This window comes from Meles meles, chromosome 6 (assembly GCF_922984935.1).
Source record: "Meles meles chromosome 6, mMelMel3.1 paternal haplotype, whole genome shotgun sequence".
In the NCBI taxonomy this organism is placed as follows: domain Eukaryota; kingdom Metazoa; phylum Chordata; class Mammalia; order Carnivora; family Mustelidae; genus Meles; species Meles meles.
In genome coordinates this window covers 117,782,373-117,802,362 of record NC_060071.1, presented here as the reverse complement: position 1 = coordinate 117,802,362, position 19,990 = coordinate 117,782,373, and the positions used below count along the sequence as shown (strand labels likewise).

The window sequence follows — 19,990 nt, the reverse complement described above, 5'->3', positions numbered from 1 at the left end:
AGTTGGGAGGTTAATCTGAAGTAGTGAAAAGTCTGTATCATACAGTATCTTTAAAAACATTTTTATTACTTTAAAGTTTATACAGTAATCTGGCACAAGCTACTGCCAGCGTTCTTGCCAGGTACAAGAGCTTAGACTTTCTTTAATGAATAGGTATGTAACTTACACTTAAGGGGAGTAGATACTTCCAAAGTGCTTAAGGAAAAAAATTTTCCTTTTAGATAGCCTGAACTGTCTCCTCTTGATCTTGTCTAGAATACCTAACCCAAACGATCAGGAATTCCAAGCTAATGAGGTTTTATTTTATCCTTACATTGTAAGAGACTACCTTTTAAAGCACCATTTTCCATTTGGCATTTCATCCAGGTCTAATGTCCCTGGAATTAGTTTGTTTTTTTTTTTATTGCTCTCCGAATATCAACAGGTGTTTATCTAAATTAAACTGCATTTGATTTGATGGCTTGACTCCAAATTGGCACAACTGCCCCGTTCTGTATAGGGGTATCAGAATCTTAGTGTGTTGAAAAAGTAGATGGCCATTACCTTGAGGCAACTCTTGCCAAAGTACTAGTACCTGAATTTTTAAAAATCCCGAACCATTTTAAAGGTTCTTCACACAAAAGTAGCTGTGTCGTGTTTGAAAGGATGGCAGCTGAGTAGTAACTGTAATGCCTACCTAGCATATCTCTAGGTTCTCACTAAATGAGCATTATCCAGGTACATACTGGTTGTCTTGTTTTGCTACAAAACACAGCAAAAGAAAATGTTCGTATGCTCCCATTTTTTTCAGCTACTTTTGACTTTCCATTACAATTACGCGTGACCCGAACTATTGTGGATTTTCAGGTGTATGAGTTGATAGCCACTTTAACTCACAGGCAGAATGGGGAGATGAACTTGTCAATTTTTAATGAAAAGTCTTTGAATGGTAATCCAAGATTTGGATAAAGTGGTCAGTTGTCTTTGTTTATCTGTTCCTCAGGTTATTTGGAGCTGGATGTGTAGCTTGTCCTCATATTTGAAAGTGATATTGTTAGGTCAGCAGGTATGTGTGCTTTAAGTTTGATTAGTTCTCTCCTTCATTGGTGTCAGTGAGGTTTTAATCTTTTCTCTGGGAAAGGTCATAAATTTTGCAAAACTGTTGTGGAACTGAGCAAAAGGCTTGGATGGGATAAAAACCACTCACTGTGTCGGTCACCAGTACTTCTCAAGGGTTATGCCTTAAAGTGTAAAAAATTCAGCAAACAACATGGAAATTTAATTCCTTGCCTACGACAAACATTTAAGGAGCACCTGTTGTATTTTGAGGACATTCTTGATGCCACAAGCTTTATAGACTTGACTCCTCAAAAAGACCAAAGTGAAAATCATGTGCCAGTTTTGAGTACACCTAGATCCTCCTCTAAATATTCCCAGTATGGCATGTACTAGCAATTATGGCTACCTCGTGGCAACAGCCATTTTTACTTTTGGATTTAAAAAGCTAGTAGAGGCTGCTAAATTAAACAGGGACAAGCCAAAAATGGCATAAACTGTCTCACCAACACACTTCTATTTTCCAGTCCCTTTAATATTCAATTCAGTCTAGTACTCAATTAAGGTGGGTTAGGTTTAATCTTTTAAGTATTTAAACAGCTATTCTTAGGAATAATCAATAAAATAAATCTAGTACCTCAAGTTTCCTAAGAGATTAAATCTATGAAACATACCCAAAGTAACTCAAGACTTTCTACACCCTGGCTAATGTAGCTGTGACTTCAAACCATGTGTTATCTATGAAAATTATTTACCTTTAGATTCATATACCTTTTAAACAATTAGCTCTTAAACATAAAAATGATGGAAATGTAGAAAAATCACTGTAATTGTGTTTAATCAGATCCCTATTCATTATAAAGAGCTGAAGCTCTAGGTGGCACCTAGTGAATATGTTAATGGAAAAGAAATCAAAAGTTGGGCAATGATACTCAAAATGACTAAAGCAGCAGCATCTTTAAAAATAAAACAGAACAAAAAATTTTACCACCCTGAATTACAAACTCAGGGCAAGCAGCTTAGTAGACCAACAAGGACCAGTGTGATAAAATTCTCCCTCATACCATATATCGTCCCCAGTCTCAAGTTAGTAAAAGGCACACATCCTATGTAATTTTAAAATTCACATTTTAAGGCTTTTTTCCCCTAAGAGTCAACTTTAACTGTGGTTAAAATTATTTTCTCTACACCCTCCTTTTGAAAGGATCCACTGTATAGATCCTTTGGTCACCTGCCCTTACATTTCTCACCTAGACTAAAATGAAAGTAATAGAATTAGGGTCTTTGTAATCATAATGCTTTTAACTGGTGACAAGAAGGAAGAAGCCTATAGTTAAATATCCCAGAAATTTATTTAATGTTTGCTTGATACATTTTATGTAGAAAGGTTGAGGCTATTTGCTTTGGGTGCCCCTGATAAATCCCAGGGAGGCACTGAACTACAAAGGGGTGCCAATCTGGAGACATCAGAAATGGAAACCACAAGCCCAATTTTATGACTGTTAAAGATTTGTCTCTAGTGAAGTTAGGCCCACTTTCTTAAACTGCTGAATGTTGGAGCTCTTGTGTGAAAACAGCTGACTTTTAGGAGGGCATGTCACGTTTTGGTCTGTTGGAACATTTAAATACTTGGAAATAAAAAATAATCAGCTTTGAAGTTTTCAATACTGGAAAACTTTCAAGTCTAGGGTTTACAGCCAGGAAGGGCTGCTTTGTGTTCCTTAAAATGGACTGCTTCCCACAAAGTTAATCTTCAGCTTTGGCTTCCATTTCTTCTGCATCATCATCTCCATCCACTTCTGCGTTCTCTCTTTCAAGCCTCTCAAGCTGCCTTGCAAGTTCGGTCTCATCCGTATCTGTGACCACTTTAGGCTGTGGAAGCAGAGGCATAATTTCAAAGTGAGGCAGTTCAACAGTATACAAATTCCATTTCAACACTATTACTACCTAGTATTTTAGTAACTTTTTTTTTTTTTAAGATTTTATTTATCTATTTGACAGAGATCACAAGTAGGCAGAGAGGCTGGCAGAGAGAGAGGGAGGAAGCAGGCTCCCTGCTGAGCAGAGAGCCTGATGTGGGGCTCGATCCCATTTAATAACTCTTAAAGAAACACTTGTCCTTCTAACAACTCTGCCATATCTGTTCATTTCTGAGTGCTACTGAATCAATAAGTTCCATTAGGTAAGTAATGGGAGAAATGTATAGGAGTAATACAATATAGGAAAAGTATGTGTGTAGTAAAACAGTATATTTTTGTTATTCTATAAACCAAAACTCAAAAAATATGAAAATAATCTCAGTGGCTCTATCTTTCAAACCCACAAGATGTCTTGTAAAAATGCATCTTCTGGATTTAAAATAAATTACTATTTCTTTCCAAATAGGTTTCATTTTTGTTGAGATGAGGAAAATACAGACTAATGTTGTTTCTAATCCTGAGATCAAATTTTAAGCCTGCCAATTCAATTCTGACAGTAACTAATCACTCATTTTTGTTAGCTATTTTTTTCTCTTTGGCAGGGGGATAAACCTAACACCATCAGTGCCCTTAGTCCTGAATAACCATTGCATGACAGTTCTCATTTACTTATTATAAAAAGCCCTTTTAGGACCCTCTGAGTCAATAATTATTTTAGGCTTAGAATTATAATCTTACACGTATCTTATAATTTGAAAGGCAATGATTATTTTAGAATGCAAATCATTTAGATGATTTAAATCTATCTAAAGTTATCTATCTATCTAATCTCTAACCCCAACATGGGGTTCGAACTCACAACCCTGAGATCAAGAGTTGCATGCTCTACCGACAGAGCCAAGCAGGTGCGCCCCTAAATTTCTTATAAATATTTTAAGAAAAAGGCAGACACAATATAGATCTTACCTCCATTTGAACATTGAAGACACCCCTCTTTTCCTCAATCTTTTCTTTAATAACAGCCATAGCTTGATTGAGAACAGAGAGGCCTTCTGTTCTCTCCAGAGTTGTTGTAGTCATCACGTATCGAGGAGGAGCTATTAGATTAATCTAAGGAAGAAGACAAAAATTTAATTATGGACATACCGACACAACACAAAACTATTACGATGTTGACGAACTCTTTTACGCTCTGCTTCCTTAACAAATCACCCCAAAACTCAATTTCCAATCCTGTAAGTCAGCAATTTGGGGGTGGTCTGTTAAGGTAGCAAAAGCTAATTGATACAGTGATGCAATCCGGTATAAACAGTCCACTGCAATATCAAATACGTAGAATTATGACTTCCAGGTGTCTTTGGTAGCTAAAATAACTGTAGCCATCATCAGCATAATGGATAATTTGCTTCTAAAACAGACAAAAATTCTTATTTGGTTCTAAACTAAACTGATGGAACAAAATCCAAGAGATTCTGAATAACAACCATCTGGTTAATGATACAACTTAAAAGATTCAGATCAGGGCGCCTGGGTGGCTCAGTGGGTTAAGCCGCTGCCTTCGGCTCAGGTCATGATCTCGGGGTCCTGGGATCGAGTCCCACATCGGGCTCTCTGCTCAGTGGAGAGCCTGCTTCCCTTCTTCTCTCTCTGCCTGCCTCTCTTGTGATTTCTCTCTGTTAAATAAATAAATAAAATCTTTAAAAAAAAAAAAAAAGATTCAGATCAAACTCCAGAAGATGTGTGTGAATACGAGAGAATATGTTACCCTTTTCAAGGTCCTAGGAGCGTGATGGACACAGGAACTCTTTAAGTTTAGCACAGTTTCCCCTCTGGCACCAAATACCAATCACAATCTTTAGCTACTGTGACATCAACAATAGCATCCCTGAGACAACATCACCGAGAACCATTTTTCGTAACACTTGTTATGAAATATGATCATAAAAAGAATCTGATTTAGTTTAGGCTGGTAGCAGGGAGAGAGAAAATGGACTACTCACCTTGATGGGCATGGTTTCTGTAGAACAATTCAAACCTGCTCTCAAGGCTTCCTTTACGGCATCGATGCCTTCATAACCATAACAAGCCACTTCAATATCTGAAATTATAGAAATTCAAAAACTTATACCAAAAGGGATTAAAAGAAATCCGAGATGTGGCAGACACACTGGTATTCAAATAATTATCAAGGTTTTTATCACCCTTTTGCAATTAGAAATCTACCCCAACTATTAACTTTCTTAACTATAAATTAGCTGAGTATGCAGTGAAATTCTATCTTCTCTTTCATACTGAGCCCGAGTGACGAAATTGCTCAGTGGGTTGAGCCACTGCCTTCGGCTCGGGTCATGATCTCAGGGTCCTGGGATCAAGTCCCGCGTTGGGCTCTCTGCTCGGCGGGGAGCCTGCTTTCCTCTCTCTCTCTCTCTGCCTGCCTCTCCATCTACTTGTGATCTCTGTCAAATAAATAAATAAAAATAAATAAAATCTAAAAAAAAAGAAATCTAATAAACATCTTGATTTCTGGCTATGTCTGGGTTAAAATTATGATTCCAACCTCTCCGTGCCTCACTTCCTTATCACTGCAAATTGTTTAGAACAGTTTAGAAATTGCACACCACTCTGGCCCAGTGGTTCCACTTTTAGGAGCCTGCCTAACAGAACACTTACACAGCTGGGTAAGTGTCTATGTTGTAAGTCTGCTAATTTGTAGTGTTTTTTTTTTTTAAATAGTGAAAAAAATAGAACCGAAATGTTCACCAAGAAAGGACTGGTTTATTGCTTTATGAATATTACACCTTGTCATTAAAAAGACTGAGAAAAAGTCCCATGTTCTGCATAGAAGGACCACTATGATAAACTGAGTAGAGAAAGCTAGCTGAGGAAAATTTTGCATAGTATGATGTAATCATTGTAAAAGCAAAAAAATTATGTCTGAATGTAAATAGCATATATTCCTATACAGTATATGTGCCTAAGAAAAATGTGTGAAAGAATATACCCAAAGCTGTATTAACAGTGGTTAATCCAGAGGCACAAAAGGACAATACTGTACTTTGCCATCCCCTTAAAAAAAAAAAGGGCTGGGGTGCCTGGGTGGCTCAGTCAGTTAAGAGTCTGCCTTAACGCCTGGGTGGCTCAGTGGGTTAAGCCGCTGCCTTCAGCTCAGGTCATGATCTCAGGGTCCTGGGATCGAGTCCCACATCGGGCTCTCCGCTCAGTGGAGAGCCTGCTTCCCTTCCTCTCTCTCTGCCTGCCTCTCTTGTGATTTCTCTCTGTCAAATAAATAAATAAAATCTTTAAAAAAAAAAAAAAAAAAAAAAAGAGTCTGCCTTAAGCTCAGATCATGATCTCAAGGTCCTGAGATGGAGCCCTGTGTTAGGCTCTCTGCTCAGCAGAGAGTCTCCTTCTTCTCTCCCCCTCTCAAATAAATAAATAAAAGCTTAAAAAAAAAAAAAGGACTAACTTAAGGTTAGCTGAATGCATACATGACAGTTTTCACTTGTGTCAACATATACATTTATTTTATGATGGTTCAGTAGAAACAAAAAAAATTTCTTAAACTTTTCTTGTTACAAGAAATAGAAACACTTGCAGATGCTAATGCAACAACATATTCTTTGGTAATGCCCATTATTTAACAGCTTTTTGGTTCATGCAAAATATTTTAAACATCATTTAAAAAAAAATCACTTACCTGCTCGGATTTTGACAGCTTGTGGTGTCAAACGCCTATTAATATTGTTAATAAGTACTCCCCGTTCATCTTCATTCAGATCTAAACTATCCAAAATAGATGGGTCTCTAATTAAAGCAAAACAAAACACACACAGACACAAAAACACAAAAGGCCAAGGTTACTTTACAGAAAACTGTGACACCAAACACAGTATCATTTAATAATGTTTAAGAGCCCAGGCTTTAGGGTCAGAACGGAGTTCAAATCTTAGCTTTACACTTCATTAACTATGTGTTTTGGGGACTTTGCAGACCTCAGTTTCCAAAGTATAAAATGAGGATGAAAACTATACATTTCACTGGTTGTGGTACTAAATGAGAATGCAGGTAAAGCACTTGGCACTACTATGACAAAAAGAAAACACCCAGCTAGTATCTGAAGAAAAATTAGAGATCTAGCTAAAGCAAGGAATTAAAAAATGTCTAATATACCGGACATCCCACTATAATTAAACATTTCCATGTACTTAGTCCCTGCTTCAAAGAGCTTGAAAAGAACTAAAACGTACAAGGCAAATTTAAGATAAAAGTACATCCTTGGAAGTCATGATAGGAAGGTATTACTTTCAGTTAGTGGGCTCAGGAAGGGCTGCTCCGACTGAAGTGGCATTTCATCTGAGTGCCACAAGACCGGGCAGGGTCTCAGTCACCAGCATGCTTGTGGAACGTGAACAAATGAAGAAAATTGAAATAATGACTAAAAGAAGCAAAGATAGCACTGTTTTAAAAAATTTGTACAGTATTAGAACAGAAATGGCCTATCAGGCCTAAAAAGCGCGGTTAGGGAATAAAACGTGAAAGAATTTGGGTGGAGGGAACTTGCGTTCAGCTAATACTGCTTACAAAATATAATAAGACAAACTACCAGAAAATGTGCAGAAGAGATGAACATGTATTTCACAGAAGAAACAGTAAACCTATGAAAAGCTGTTAACTCCACCAACAACCAGTAAAATGCAAACCAAAAACAAGGTACTCTTCTACACCCGTCAGTTTGACAAAAGGGAAATAATCTGAGATATACACCAAATGTTGGTGAGGATGAAGAGAAACAGGAATGCTTATACAACTACTAGAGGAAATACAAATTGTAGAACCAATCTGGAGAATATTTTGGCAAAACTGAGTAAATTTAAAGATGCATATATTCAATCCTATGACCCAGCAACTCTACTGCTATGTATATACCTTATAAATTCCCAAATGTACACGGAGACATGTACGTGGGTATTCATAATAGCACGGTTGAAAAAAATGAGAAAAAAATGGGAGGATAACCTATTATCTCTTAAAAGGGAAACAAATAAAGCACAGTCCTACAATGAAATACACTACACAGAAATTAGTATGAAGTAGGTATGCATCTATCACTTTGGAGAATCCTGTTCATTAATAGCCTTACAAGTAAAACTGTAAGGTACAGAAAGCTACAACGATGGAATAAATTCCCTTTTTTAAAAAAGTTTAAACGATACAAAATATATACAAAAAATACAAGATACAAAAAATACAAAATACAAAAAATACAAAAATGATTCTATATGTACTTTGTAGGTACATATATGCAATAAATCTGCAGAAATGTAAATAATAATGGTGCATACTAATTGCAGAATAATAGTTACCAATGATAACTAGTTATGAGAATATTTACCAATGATGAGTGAAGGGAATGGGTTGGGTTGGGAAGGGTAAAAGACTGTTTCCAACTATCTCAAAAATTCTAGTTCTTAAAGAAAAAATACAAAGGACACGTGGCAAAGAATTATCATTAGTTAAACGTGGACGGCCACTGCATGGCTGACGAAGCAAAAGAATGTTAAGGAAGGGGCGCCTAGGTGGCTCAGTGGATTAAAGCCTCTCCCTCTGGCTCAGGTCATGGTCTCAGGGTCCTGGGCTCGAGCCCCACATCGGGCTCTCTGCTCAGCGGGGAGCCTGCTTTCTCCTCTCTCTCTGCCTGCCTCTCTGCCTACTTGTAATTTCTCTCTGTCAAATAAATAAAATATTAAAAAAAAAAGTGTCCATTTCTAAAAAAAAGAATGTTAAGGAAAAGGGAAAAAACGTACGGCACTGCTGAGCGGTAACAGAAGGGGAGCTGGAAGTGGAAGTGAGGGAGCTGAGCCGGGCCGGAGGATGACAGCACGCCGAGGGACGGAAGGCATGCAGGACTGAAGTCACGGAGGACAGAAATATAAAGCAGCGCTTGATGGTTAACAGCATAAACTCCAGATGGGAGCTAGTGTCTAGGTTTGATTGGTGTTTTTCCATTTGCTAATTCTGTGCATGTGGACAAAATATTTAATCTCTGCTTCAATTTCCTCATCTCTAAGACACTGATAATAACCGCACTTATACCATGCGCTACTGTGAGAAATCTGTAAATGTTTGTTCTTATCATTATTATTAGCTTTACCTTTCTCACAATGTGGTACAAAAAAAAAGTCACATGGTGGGTGGGGGGAACTGGAAAGGATTTGGACCCCCAAACGAGCCGGCTTGCTGGAGGCTCTATCAGTCCCAGGTCCACTTGGCCATTCTGAGAGCTGGGGGGACCAATATCCTTCAGCAGCACCAAGGCTGGAAGTAACCTCAGTGTAGTGGAGAGGCTGCGTGGGGAGCATTAACAGTTGGGAAGGAGTAGGATGAGCAGACGGAGACAGTTAAGTACAGAGAACTGAAGGAGTCCAGCTATTTTAAAAAGAAAGGACACAGTGCTTCCTACAAGAGAAAGCAGAAGAAAGGTATACTCTGCTTTTAGTGTAAATGGGAGAAACTGGAGCTTATTTTTATGCGGATGGAGCAAAATCAACAAAAAGGCTGAAGGCATCGAAGAGGGAATGACAAGGGCATGACGGATAAAACAACCCCGAGCAGTAGCTGCGCACAGGTGGTAAGATTAGTCTGAGAGCAGTAAGGATACGAATTCAGCATGACAGGAGGCAGGAGGTAATGACAGATGGGAGAGAAGGCCGCTGAGACAGTGGAGGGAGTGGAGGAGATTTTGGGCAATGGCTTCTACTTTATAAAACCGGTAGACAGCGAGGGAAAGGGGAGTGGGTATCTGGTAGAGAGTGTGTAAAAGCTCTAGAACAGCCACTCTAAGAACGGGAGGAAGAATTGACAAAGAGCAGAGAGAACGTGAGTCAGCAGTGAAGGCACAGCTGAGGTTGGAGCCCATGACGAATATGCAGTGGCACCAACCTGCAAGACTGTGGTTTTTCCTAGCAGCACCCCGCATTCTACAAGTGCAGAGAAGGCAGGAACATCGACCCAAGGCTGGATGTAACAGAAGGAAAAACAGGGCAAAAGCTCATGATATTGGCAAGAAAGCTGCTGAAATGATGCACTACGGTATGTCTATGCTGAGTAAGAAAGAGAAGGCAGGAAAGGGTGAAAAAACACGGAAGAAAAAGGTTTGGAATCAGAGTCTGGCATAAGAATGAAGGCAGAGCAGGACTAACTATGAGGGAGCTGGAAAGACAGGAAACTGTCTGTGGTAAAAGAACAGAATATATGAATTCAAGGTTTTAGAAGAGCACAAATTCTAAGACCCAGGGTGAGCCCATATGGAAACTGGCTAAAGCGGCATGGGCTGAAGGTCTAAGGAACTGAGGTAAAGAAAACAAGGTACAGTTGTAGATGAGACATCTACGGTGACCGTGAAGTTAGCCAGGAAAATCACAAAACCAGGAAGGGAAAATGTGAGACAAAACCATATGGTTCACGATAACTAAGGTGTACACAATTATATATGCTTGGCTATACAGGATTGGCCCACATTACGGGCCTTTTACATGGAAATATTTTTATCTAAATTTGCAAGGACGTAATATGTGGGTGTTGTACTATTATTACATGTCAGGCTCTCAACTTGTGTGCTAGACCCAGCAGCTATGATCTCAAGGTATAACCAGAGCCAAGAAGGTGTTCTTACGAGACTGCATGCTTAAATGCATCATAGGCACCGTATCCAGGTCTCTTGTATTTGTCATCGAAGACCCAGGCAGTCCTTTGGAACAGGCTCTCCAGCTGCTCGTCCTTGGTGTACTCTAACACCTCAGCAACATGACGAAGAATGCTGTAAACCTGGAAACAAAATGAAGAGTTCAACAATTCAAAGATAAGAGATTTAAAAAAAAAAAAAGAAAAAGGTATTTTTACATTTCAGTAGACAGTATATAAAACAAATCTTTGGTTACACTACAGTAATTCCTCAACAACGAAGGGTTAACATGCAACAAGTTCTTTTATCATAGAGAAATGTTTGCTTTCCTCTAATACTTGAGTGGGTTTAACAAGTACAAAAGTAGGACACTAAGTTTTGTACTTAGTGTCTACGTACTAAGTGTCTTAGTGTCTAAGTACTAAGCCCCAGATCAAGTTGACTTGGGGACCAATCAACCTCTCTGAATTTGTTTCCTCTTCTGGAAAAGGGAAATACCAGTATCTCTCCTATATACTGCAGAGAGATCAAAACTACCCCAATTATAACTGAAAAACATTATGCAAATGAATAAAAATGAATTTTTATTCATTATGCAAATGAATAAAAATAAAATTTGTATGTTATACAAAACTTTTTTTTTTTTTAAAGATTTTATTTATTTATTTGACAGACAGAGATCACAAGTAGGCAGAGAGGCAGGCAGAGAAAGGAAGGGAAGCAGGCTTCTGCTGAGCAGAGAGCCCGATGTGGGACTCGATCCCAGGACCCTGAGATCATGACCTGAGCCGAAGGCAGTGGCTTAACCCACTGAGCTACCCAGGTGCCCCTGTTATACAAAACTTTTGTTAAACAAGTATAAGCTATTACTATTAATACTCCACATGAAAGCATGGAACAGGATTGAGATTTAGTACTTTTTTTGCTTTGTTATCATTTAGAAGTTATCCTTCAATGCACCTATCTCCTACTCACTGCTGCCAAGCTCTTTTTTTTCATTTCCTAAAATGAAAGGGCATTAAGAAAGAAAGGGTATAAAAAAAGAGGTTTTCACATTACACATGAAAGTTGAGTTAGAAAAGGAACTAACATTGGCTATTTCATTCCATCACCTTATCGTCCTGATAAGATCTATCAACATGCTCATTTTACAATAGCTTAATGGGGCAAAACAAAGTGAAAGTTTCCTACAACTAGGACTTGAGGAACTTGCATTAAGCAGTCCGGTGATGTCAATGCTGTTGGCTACATTCTGAGTGACAAGGTCCTCAGTTTATTAATAAGGGATTTCACTGATAGTGTTTTCTAATGTGTAAACCACACTGAAATAGTAGTAAACACATCAGTAAAACAAAGGTAAAAATTTGGGTAATGGTCTTTTGCCTTTTAAATTTTTATTCTTTTAACTGGGGTTAATTAAGATTTCAAAAATCTTCTCTTCACTTAAACACTTTTTCCTGGCATTTTATCCTGAGGACAGAAACACACGAGAGAGGTGAAAGAATAAAGAAAACAGACATTGCCATTACGAACCAAAGATCTAGAGAATGAGGGATAATCTAAATAGGACCAGAGAAGAAAAAACTACAGACAGAATATGAAGAATGAAAAAATAGCTGTTCTTGCTTCATTAGTGATTACTGTACAGAAGTAGGAGATTACAACCAAAATACGAAAATGAAACAGAAAGAACCCTAATAAACTAGGATTTAAAAAAAAATAGTAACAGGCCCCCCTGCCTTGCTTTCCTGGATTCACATTTTATAAAGCCTTGCTTATTCTTAACACACAACAGCTGGTTGTCCCTGTGACTCTTATCCCAGAATGGGGTTTAAAGTCAAGAACTACATGTTATGATAATACTACATGTTATGATAAGTCAAATCAACTGAAATCACCCATAGTTAATTTAACCTAAAATAACTTAAAACATTATCATCCGGTATACTCATTTTAGAATATTAGATGATAAGCAATGCCTTAGGTAGTACTACCATGAGGTTAAAAACACTGAAGTCATAACTCTTTTGAAACTAAGTCTTCAACTTATCCTATATAACTCCTAATTGTAAATGGAATTACAGGTACAGAAAATCCACTTTTAATTTTCTCCCAAGAATATTACATGCTGATTATTTATTAAATAGTAGACTAATTCCACACAAAAATTAAACTTACAGTTTTGGATTTGGTGAATTTATCTTCACATTTGATTGCTTCCTCTGGAGAAACTCTTCTTTTTGACAAATCAATATATCCTATACAAGAAAATTTTGGAAAAAAAAAATCATCTGTGCCCAAGTGCTAGCTTACCACTGTGATACATTTTTACATCAGATTGTTTGGTTGGCATACCTACACTCATTCCCCACTAAAATCAAATCAGTAAGAACTGCATGAGAGGATGAGAAATTTTGTTTTCAGAAATGTATCTGTATCATCATGTAATTGTATATTTTCTATCACTTCATTGAAGGGAACTAACAATTTCAATTACCCAAATGAAAGCTAGTCGAAGGATTATGTACTTGTCTTTTTGGCATCCATTCATCAACGGGTCAACTATGTTCTATATATTTTCTGTATTCTCGTCTGATGCTCCTTCTGCCTTCTGACAAAAACTGGTGCTTCCTCCTCATGGTGGCCCTGCATGGGCATGGTGTGGCCATGGAATCTGCCTCACCATATTGTCTGTCACCTCCATAAATTAAAATCCCATGGGTACAAAATGAGATAAGCACGTAAATGTATTTTAAGAATTTAATAAATTATTAATTTATTAATTAATTAATATTAATAAATTATTAATTTATTAATAAATTAATAAATGTAAGAGGTCTCTTACATTTACTTACATATTTCCCAAGTCAGGCACCACACCTCAAGGGCCTGCATAACTTCCTTTCCCACTGCTTATAATGCAGATTAAATAATAAATCCTCTTAGTTTCTATTTACCTGAAAATGTCTTCATTTCTGATTTTCACTATTGAAGATTTTCTTCAAATATTATAGGATTCTGGGCTGAAAATTTTTCTCTTTCAGTGCTTTAAAGATGTCATTCAATGCTCAGGCAGCCATTATTTTCAGTAAGAATACCATACTAAGAGTAATTTATACTACTCTTCCCCTGTGAATCATCAATCATTTTCCTCTGGCTACTTTCAAGATTTTCTTGATCTCTGTTTTTCAATAATGTGCCTAGATATAGCCTTTTTTTTTTTTTTTAAGGAGAGTTTATTTATTTGTGAGAGAGCGCGTGTGCACACAAGCAGGCAGAATGGCAGGCAGAGTCAGAGAGAGAAGCAGGCTCCCTGCCGAGCAAGCAGCCTGATGTGAGACTTGATCCCAGGACCCCGGGGATCATGACCTGAGCCAAAGGCAGCAGCTTAACTGACTGAGCCACCCAAGCATCCCCTTAGATGTGGTCTTATCAGTATTTATCCTGCTTGAGGTTTGCTAAGCTTCTCCAGTTTGTCAAATATGGGAAACTTTGGTCAGTATTTCCTCAAATATGTTTTCTCCCCTTTCTCTCTCTTCTCTGGGAATAGAGCTTTTGATATTTGAAAAGTTGCTTTTTTCCTGCTCTGTTCTTCAGACTCGTTCTTTTAAATGAACTACCTGCAAGCCTGACTTGAGCTTTCTGCCATCTTTAGCCTGCTGTTAGCCCATTTGCTGAGATTTTTTGATAATATACTTTTAATTTTAGAATTCATATTTAGTTTTTTGTGAGAGTTTCTGATGTCTCTAGTGAGATTTCATTTTTTTCATTCATTACAAGCTTATTTTCCTAATATCCTTGAGCAGTTGCAATGTCTGCTTTAAAATTCTTATCTGCTAACTCCAATATTAAGGTCACCTCTAGGCCAATCTCCATTGGTTGCTTTTTCTCTTCCGTATAGGTCATACTTTCCTGTTTCCTCAAATGTTTAGCAATTTTGGACACTGAATGAATATTCACAGAACATGAACATCCTAATAATCAAAGAGACACAGAATATTGGGTTTTGGATATGTGTTTGCAGTATATTCCATTTTCCAAAACTTACACAAAATATTCCTAAAATCCATTCACCTTTGCCCCTTTTCCATGTTCTTCCAACAATCTGATTACAAATTTAGCTTATATTAAGAAAAAATATCCTTTTTTTTTTTTTTTTAAAGTAGGGCTCTACACCCAGCATGGAGCCCATGGGGCTTGAATTCACAACCCTGAGAACAAGACCTGAACTGAGATCAAGAATCAGACTCCTAACCGACTGAGTAACCCAAGCGCCCCTCAATAAAAAAGCATCTTACAAATATAGGAACTAATACTTTGGTTTACTTATCTGTATCTTCTGAGTTTAGCCATAATGAGTCAACTTTCAATATTCTGGTAACCTCTGGGGATAAAAGTCAAGTTACCTGATGCAAACTAGCCCTAGGATGTGCTAATTAAACCACTATGTACAAGAGGTCTTGCTTAGACGGGTAACTGGCATCCTTCTCTAACAACTTGGTATGTAAAAAAAAAGTTTACGTATAAAGGGAGATGTTTTTGTTTTGCTTTTACAGCAATCAGCAATTTATAAAAAAAAAAAAAGTAAAACCATTTTAAATCTGACATTTGTATTTTAGATATTTTTATCACTTACCTTTTTCTTTGTCCACTCTAATGACAACCACACATTCATTCCTGCCAATTCTGATGAGTTTGTTTATAGAACGGATACGCCTTCTGGACAACTCACTAAGAAGAATCATGCCTTCAATATTGTTGTATTCCAGCAAGCTGACATAGGCCCCCATTTCAGCAATGGACCTTACGTTCACCATCACTACATCTTCCACCTCAGGAAATTTGTGTTGATAAAATCTACAACTTAGACCAGGCATTCTGCATTTTAAACAAAAGAATTAAATGAGTATTCAGTTAAGGTCAAAATAAAGAAATGTTAATCAATTTTCCTATCTTGTCACTGGAAGAAATGATTAGTCTTCTCATCTCTTTAAAGTTCTTAAATGGTACCAGAAAACAGAAGGATATTCAGGAATCAAGCTTTTTTACTTTGCTCCACATTTTTTAAAGGCCTGGGTGATTCTCTGACATCAGTTTTAGAGGAATCATAAAAAATAATGACCATCTATAAAGTACTTTGAGGCCTAAGGATTAAAGGTATACCTCAAGAGTAAAATACTATTTTAATACAACCACCTTAAGAAATAACAAATGATGGTAAGCATCACTACTACTATAAACCTATCAGTAAAACTAAAGCTACTCGTTCTCCGAGTCAGTTAAGACAATATACTACCACCCACTGTATAAAGGGAAGGATATTCCGACTATTTGAACCATAGTCCTAATCATGTATCAAGTAATATACTCTATCATTTTAGCCAAAGTTACAGTATCATATATTAAGACAAAACCTAAAAATTTACTAATCACAAAAAATATTCAATATAACTAAATGCAACTAAATACTTTTCTTTTATTGAAAAGGTATACCCAATCTTGAGAATACCTTTATAGAACTCCATTACAATAAAGTTCAAGAGTCTCAAACTCCAAGCATTAAGTATATTTAAAACAATTCCCTTTGATCTACCCAACCTACACTTAGTGCCACTACTTTTATGACCCACATGACATACCATGCACAGAAGTATATTTCTAAAAGAAAGTTATAAAACTAATCACAGCTGATGATTTTCACATTTTCTTACTAACCTTAACTAATTTACTATTGTCAAGGTTCAGAAAATAGGGGGGAATAGGACCTAAAGGCCTATGAAAATGTGTGAAAATTCGTTTACTTATTTTATTTTTGTTAGAGAGAGAGAGAGAGAGAGAGAGTGAGCAAGTAGGGCAGAAGGAGAATCTTAAGCAGGTTCCACACTTAGCAAGAGCCTGATGTGGGGCTCCATCTCACAATACTGAGATCATGACCTGAGCCAAAAATCAAGAGCTGGGTGCTTAACTGAGTGAGCCACAAAGGCGCCCCAGTTTTTTTCTATTAATTGGGAATAAGGCTGCCATCACTTGATCTTAAAGACAGAACATCCACGCCCAGCTCAGAACCCAATGTTCTGGGGCAGTGCAGTTTGAGAACTGTTAACTGAATCCACAAGTATCTTTACAGTGGCTTCCCACTGAGTTTTACATCTTTCTACTACCTACATGGTCCTACATGATCTGGCCACTGCCTCTCTCCCTAGTTCTCTCCATTCTATAGTTGAAGAAACAGAAATCCAGGCCAAGTAACTTGTTCTGTCACATACTGCTAACAAGTGATAAGTCAGAATCTGAACCTACAAAGCTTGGATCCATAGTCTGTGCTCTTATTCACCAGGCTGTATTTTCATTCAATTATTACCAATAAATATATTAGTAAGAAACATCTTTTAAAAAAAAGTAACATTAATATATTCAGTACTAAAGCAGATACCAGAATCAATGCAAGCTTTTAATACTAATCTATCCTGTTTAACAAAAAGAAAAAAAGCAGCATATTAATAACAGTGGCAGAAATGCATTTCTTTGTAGCTTGACAGAATAGGGATTTAGCAAATAAAGAGAAGTAGATGTTCAATGGCCAGAATTACCCGCCAAGAAACAGCTGAGCTGGTTGTTTCATTCTTCAACAAAGCTTTATTTTTTTTACTTTCCTTTCTTTTGGACAACTGTATGTAAAGCATTAAAGTGTGAGGGCTAGAAGTTTCAAACTGGGTATCAAAGTAAATGGTGTCACAGAAATGTGTGAAACAGTTTTAAAAGATTTAACATGGGCTAACCATATTTACTTACCAGGTTTATTCAAATAGTAAAGCTGATTAATTCTGGAGAAGCTAGACTTAATTTGATGATTAAAGAACACAGGCAATACTATAGAAGAATCCCAGCAGGAGATATGAATACTACCGCCTTAAGAGGTACCAATCTCTTTACTTTATACAGGGTACAAAAAGAACACAGCCAAAGGTATGTTATTTAACGCAGAAAGTAACCAGTAAAAGTACACAATAGCTCTAGACATGGATGCCAGCCCTTGCTCTACTTACTAGCTGTGATTGCTTGGGAAATGCATTCCCATTAAGCTGTAGTTTCTAGCCTGTGTCATGGACCTCGCAGGTTTGTGGAGTGTTATCAAATGAGATACATATGCAAAAATTTGGGAAGTGTAATGTGCTATACGAATATGACATTAAAAGGCAAAAAGATACTATTTCCATCTGGTAACTTAATTTGTTAAACAGTAATCTGTGCAATATATATATACTAAGCACTACCGACAGAGAAAAGATAAAGAGAGCTAGCAAGTAGGGCAGAGGGAGAATCGAATCTTAGGCAGGCTCCTTTCTTACCTAAGGAAGTTAAGTTACAGAGTGGGAAACAAACTAGTAAGTAAATAATAGCAGTATAAAGTACTATGAAAGGAGTACAGTGAAGCAATCAATTAAAAGGGAACCAAAGAACAGAAATATTAAATGTCTTTCTCAAGGATAAATGCTTAGTAAGTACTAGGACAGGAACTAAAACCAAGTCTTCTGATATTAAACCCAGAATACCTTTAACCCACAGAGCCTCAGTACGTCAGAGTACTCCAATACGGTATGTGTTCTTTGGTACAAAAGAATCGTCTTTCAAAATATACTCAACTCCAAGCTAATTTCAAATACCCTGCATTGTCAGTAATTTTGCCCAGTTAAATGGTAGACAGAACTTCTTTCTCACACCAGTGCATATTCAAGTAACCATAATCCAGAAAGTCCACACTCCTCTCCAAAGTTAAGTGTGCTATGTGACAGAAACAACTCTTGATAATTCTAATTGGCTCTAATGCTTATCGGTAATGTTCTCTGAACATTAGTTTGTAGTATAGGAGTGCTACGCAAATAAGCTTTTAAACTATTTCACTGTAGTTGAAATAGAAGCACCAATCTCTGCAAATATTACTGTGTGTTTTTTCGAAATCTTAGGAGAATCATTAACTGTCAACTTGGCATCCTATCAACTCAGAATAGGCAGTAAAGCTCTATATAATTCACGAACTATTGAAAGACACATAATCACAATTTTTTTTTCCTTGATAACTTCAACTGCGAGATTTCTCTGCTACACCTTTTCTCCAAGAAACAATGTTTCTTGCCTAATGATAATTAAAGTAGCCAAGTTTGGGGATAATAGGGACTTCAGGTTGAATACCAATTTAACTCCCAAATTCCCTTATCTTTCTCTCAGTGGTGCTGAAATATGGAAAACCGATACTAATAGTGAACTCTCCAACAATATGTTTTAGTTTCGATGCAAGCGATGACTCATTCTATAAAGATGCACAAATCAAGCGATACGGTATTATGAACGCCAATTAGAAAAAAATAAATTACCGGACAAACTACTCTTGGGTCCTTTTAACCCAGCTCTTGTCAACACTGAAGCCCACCCCAATGGTCCCTTTAAGTGTCCGCTCTAGTCCCACTGAGAGATAGCATTTGGAGGGGTGGATTGGGGGGGGGGGTGGAAAAGCCGCGTAGTGGTGGGATTATCAGGCCTAGAAAAAGCAAAGTGCTCAGCGTCCTGGGGCTGGGGTGTCACAGCGTATTCCCGAGGCCGCCCCCATCTCAAAGTGTCCTCACTTTGAGCATATCGAAAAGGCTGTACGGTCACTTGGCCCACTTTGCTTCACCAGATTCCTCTGCTCGTACAATGACACCGCTGTAACACGGAAGACTCACCCGGCGCCGCCCGGTGGTGTCGGACACTTCCCGCGCAGGAACGGGAAAGGGAGGGGTGTTAGCCCAGGGCCTACCCTCTCTCGACCACCCAAGTCACTGGACACAACCAAAGTGAGTTCTTGAAGAAACCGATCTGGGGGACTAGTCACCTGAGGTATGTGCCTGAATCCCGCGCCGGGATCCCGTGCCGTGCTCTTTAATCGCAGAGAGCAGACAGCCCAGCCACACCAGCGGCCGATCCTCCTCAGCGTGCGCTTGGTTCTATCCCACCGCGCATGCGGAACACCTCGCATCACGCAAGCGCCAACAGAAGAGGTCCCTCTTCCTCACTGACCATAGAGTCTAGATCCTCCGAAAAAAAAAAAGAAGATCAAAGGAGGGCCCGAAAAGTACGCTTTCTCGATAGCTATCGTTTTCGATAAGTAAGTTTCAAGGTGAAGGGAATAGGCATACTGACTCCTTGTCCTTGAAGAATTAATCCTCTCTCGAAGCTTCAGTGAACCATGAGGTGGCGCTGTGACCAAAGATGGAAAAGTGAAAGAAGAAAAGGCGTGTACTCTTCTCTCCTGTTCTCTCACCCCGCGCGTGCAAAGTCTTGCGCAGCCTCCTGGGAGCTGGAGGGGGCGGGGCTAGAA

General features: G+C 38.0%; 1 protein-coding gene across 1 annotated transcript; it reads right to left on the bottom strand.

The window, feature by feature from the left end:
• Nucleotides 1–45: 45 nt before the first annotated feature.
• Nucleotides 46–19,834, bottom strand: EIF2S1 (eukaryotic translation initiation factor 2 subunit alpha). Its single transcript, XM_046008239.1, has 8 exons — nt 19,505–19,834; nt 15,272–15,513; nt 12,814–12,893; nt 10,627–10,778; nt 6,652–6,758; nt 4,955–5,052; nt 3,921–4,064; nt 46–2,907 (listed from the first exon to the last, which is right to left on the bottom strand). The coding sequence occupies exons 2-8, from the start codon at nt 15,510–15,512 to the stop codon at nt 2,782–2,784; spliced, it is 948 nt and encodes a 315-aa protein (XP_045864195.1). The 5' UTR covers nt 15,513; nt 19,505–19,834; the 3' UTR covers nt 46–2,781.
• Nucleotides 19,835–19,990: the final 156 nt, after the last annotated feature.

Coding starts and splice junctions, on each gene's coding strand:
- EIF2S1 (XM_046008239.1), bottom strand. CDS start 15,512: ATGCCTGGTCTAAGTTGTAGATTTTATCAACACAAATTTCCTGAGGTG. Junction 6,759..10,626: donor GCATTTAAGCATGCAGTCTC/GTAAGAACACCT, acceptor TGCTTTAATTAG/AGACCCATCTATTTTGGATA. Junction 4,065..4,954: donor CAGAAACCATGCCCATCAAG/GTGAGTAGTCCA, acceptor CTTCTTCCTTAG/ATTAATCTAATAGCTCCTCC.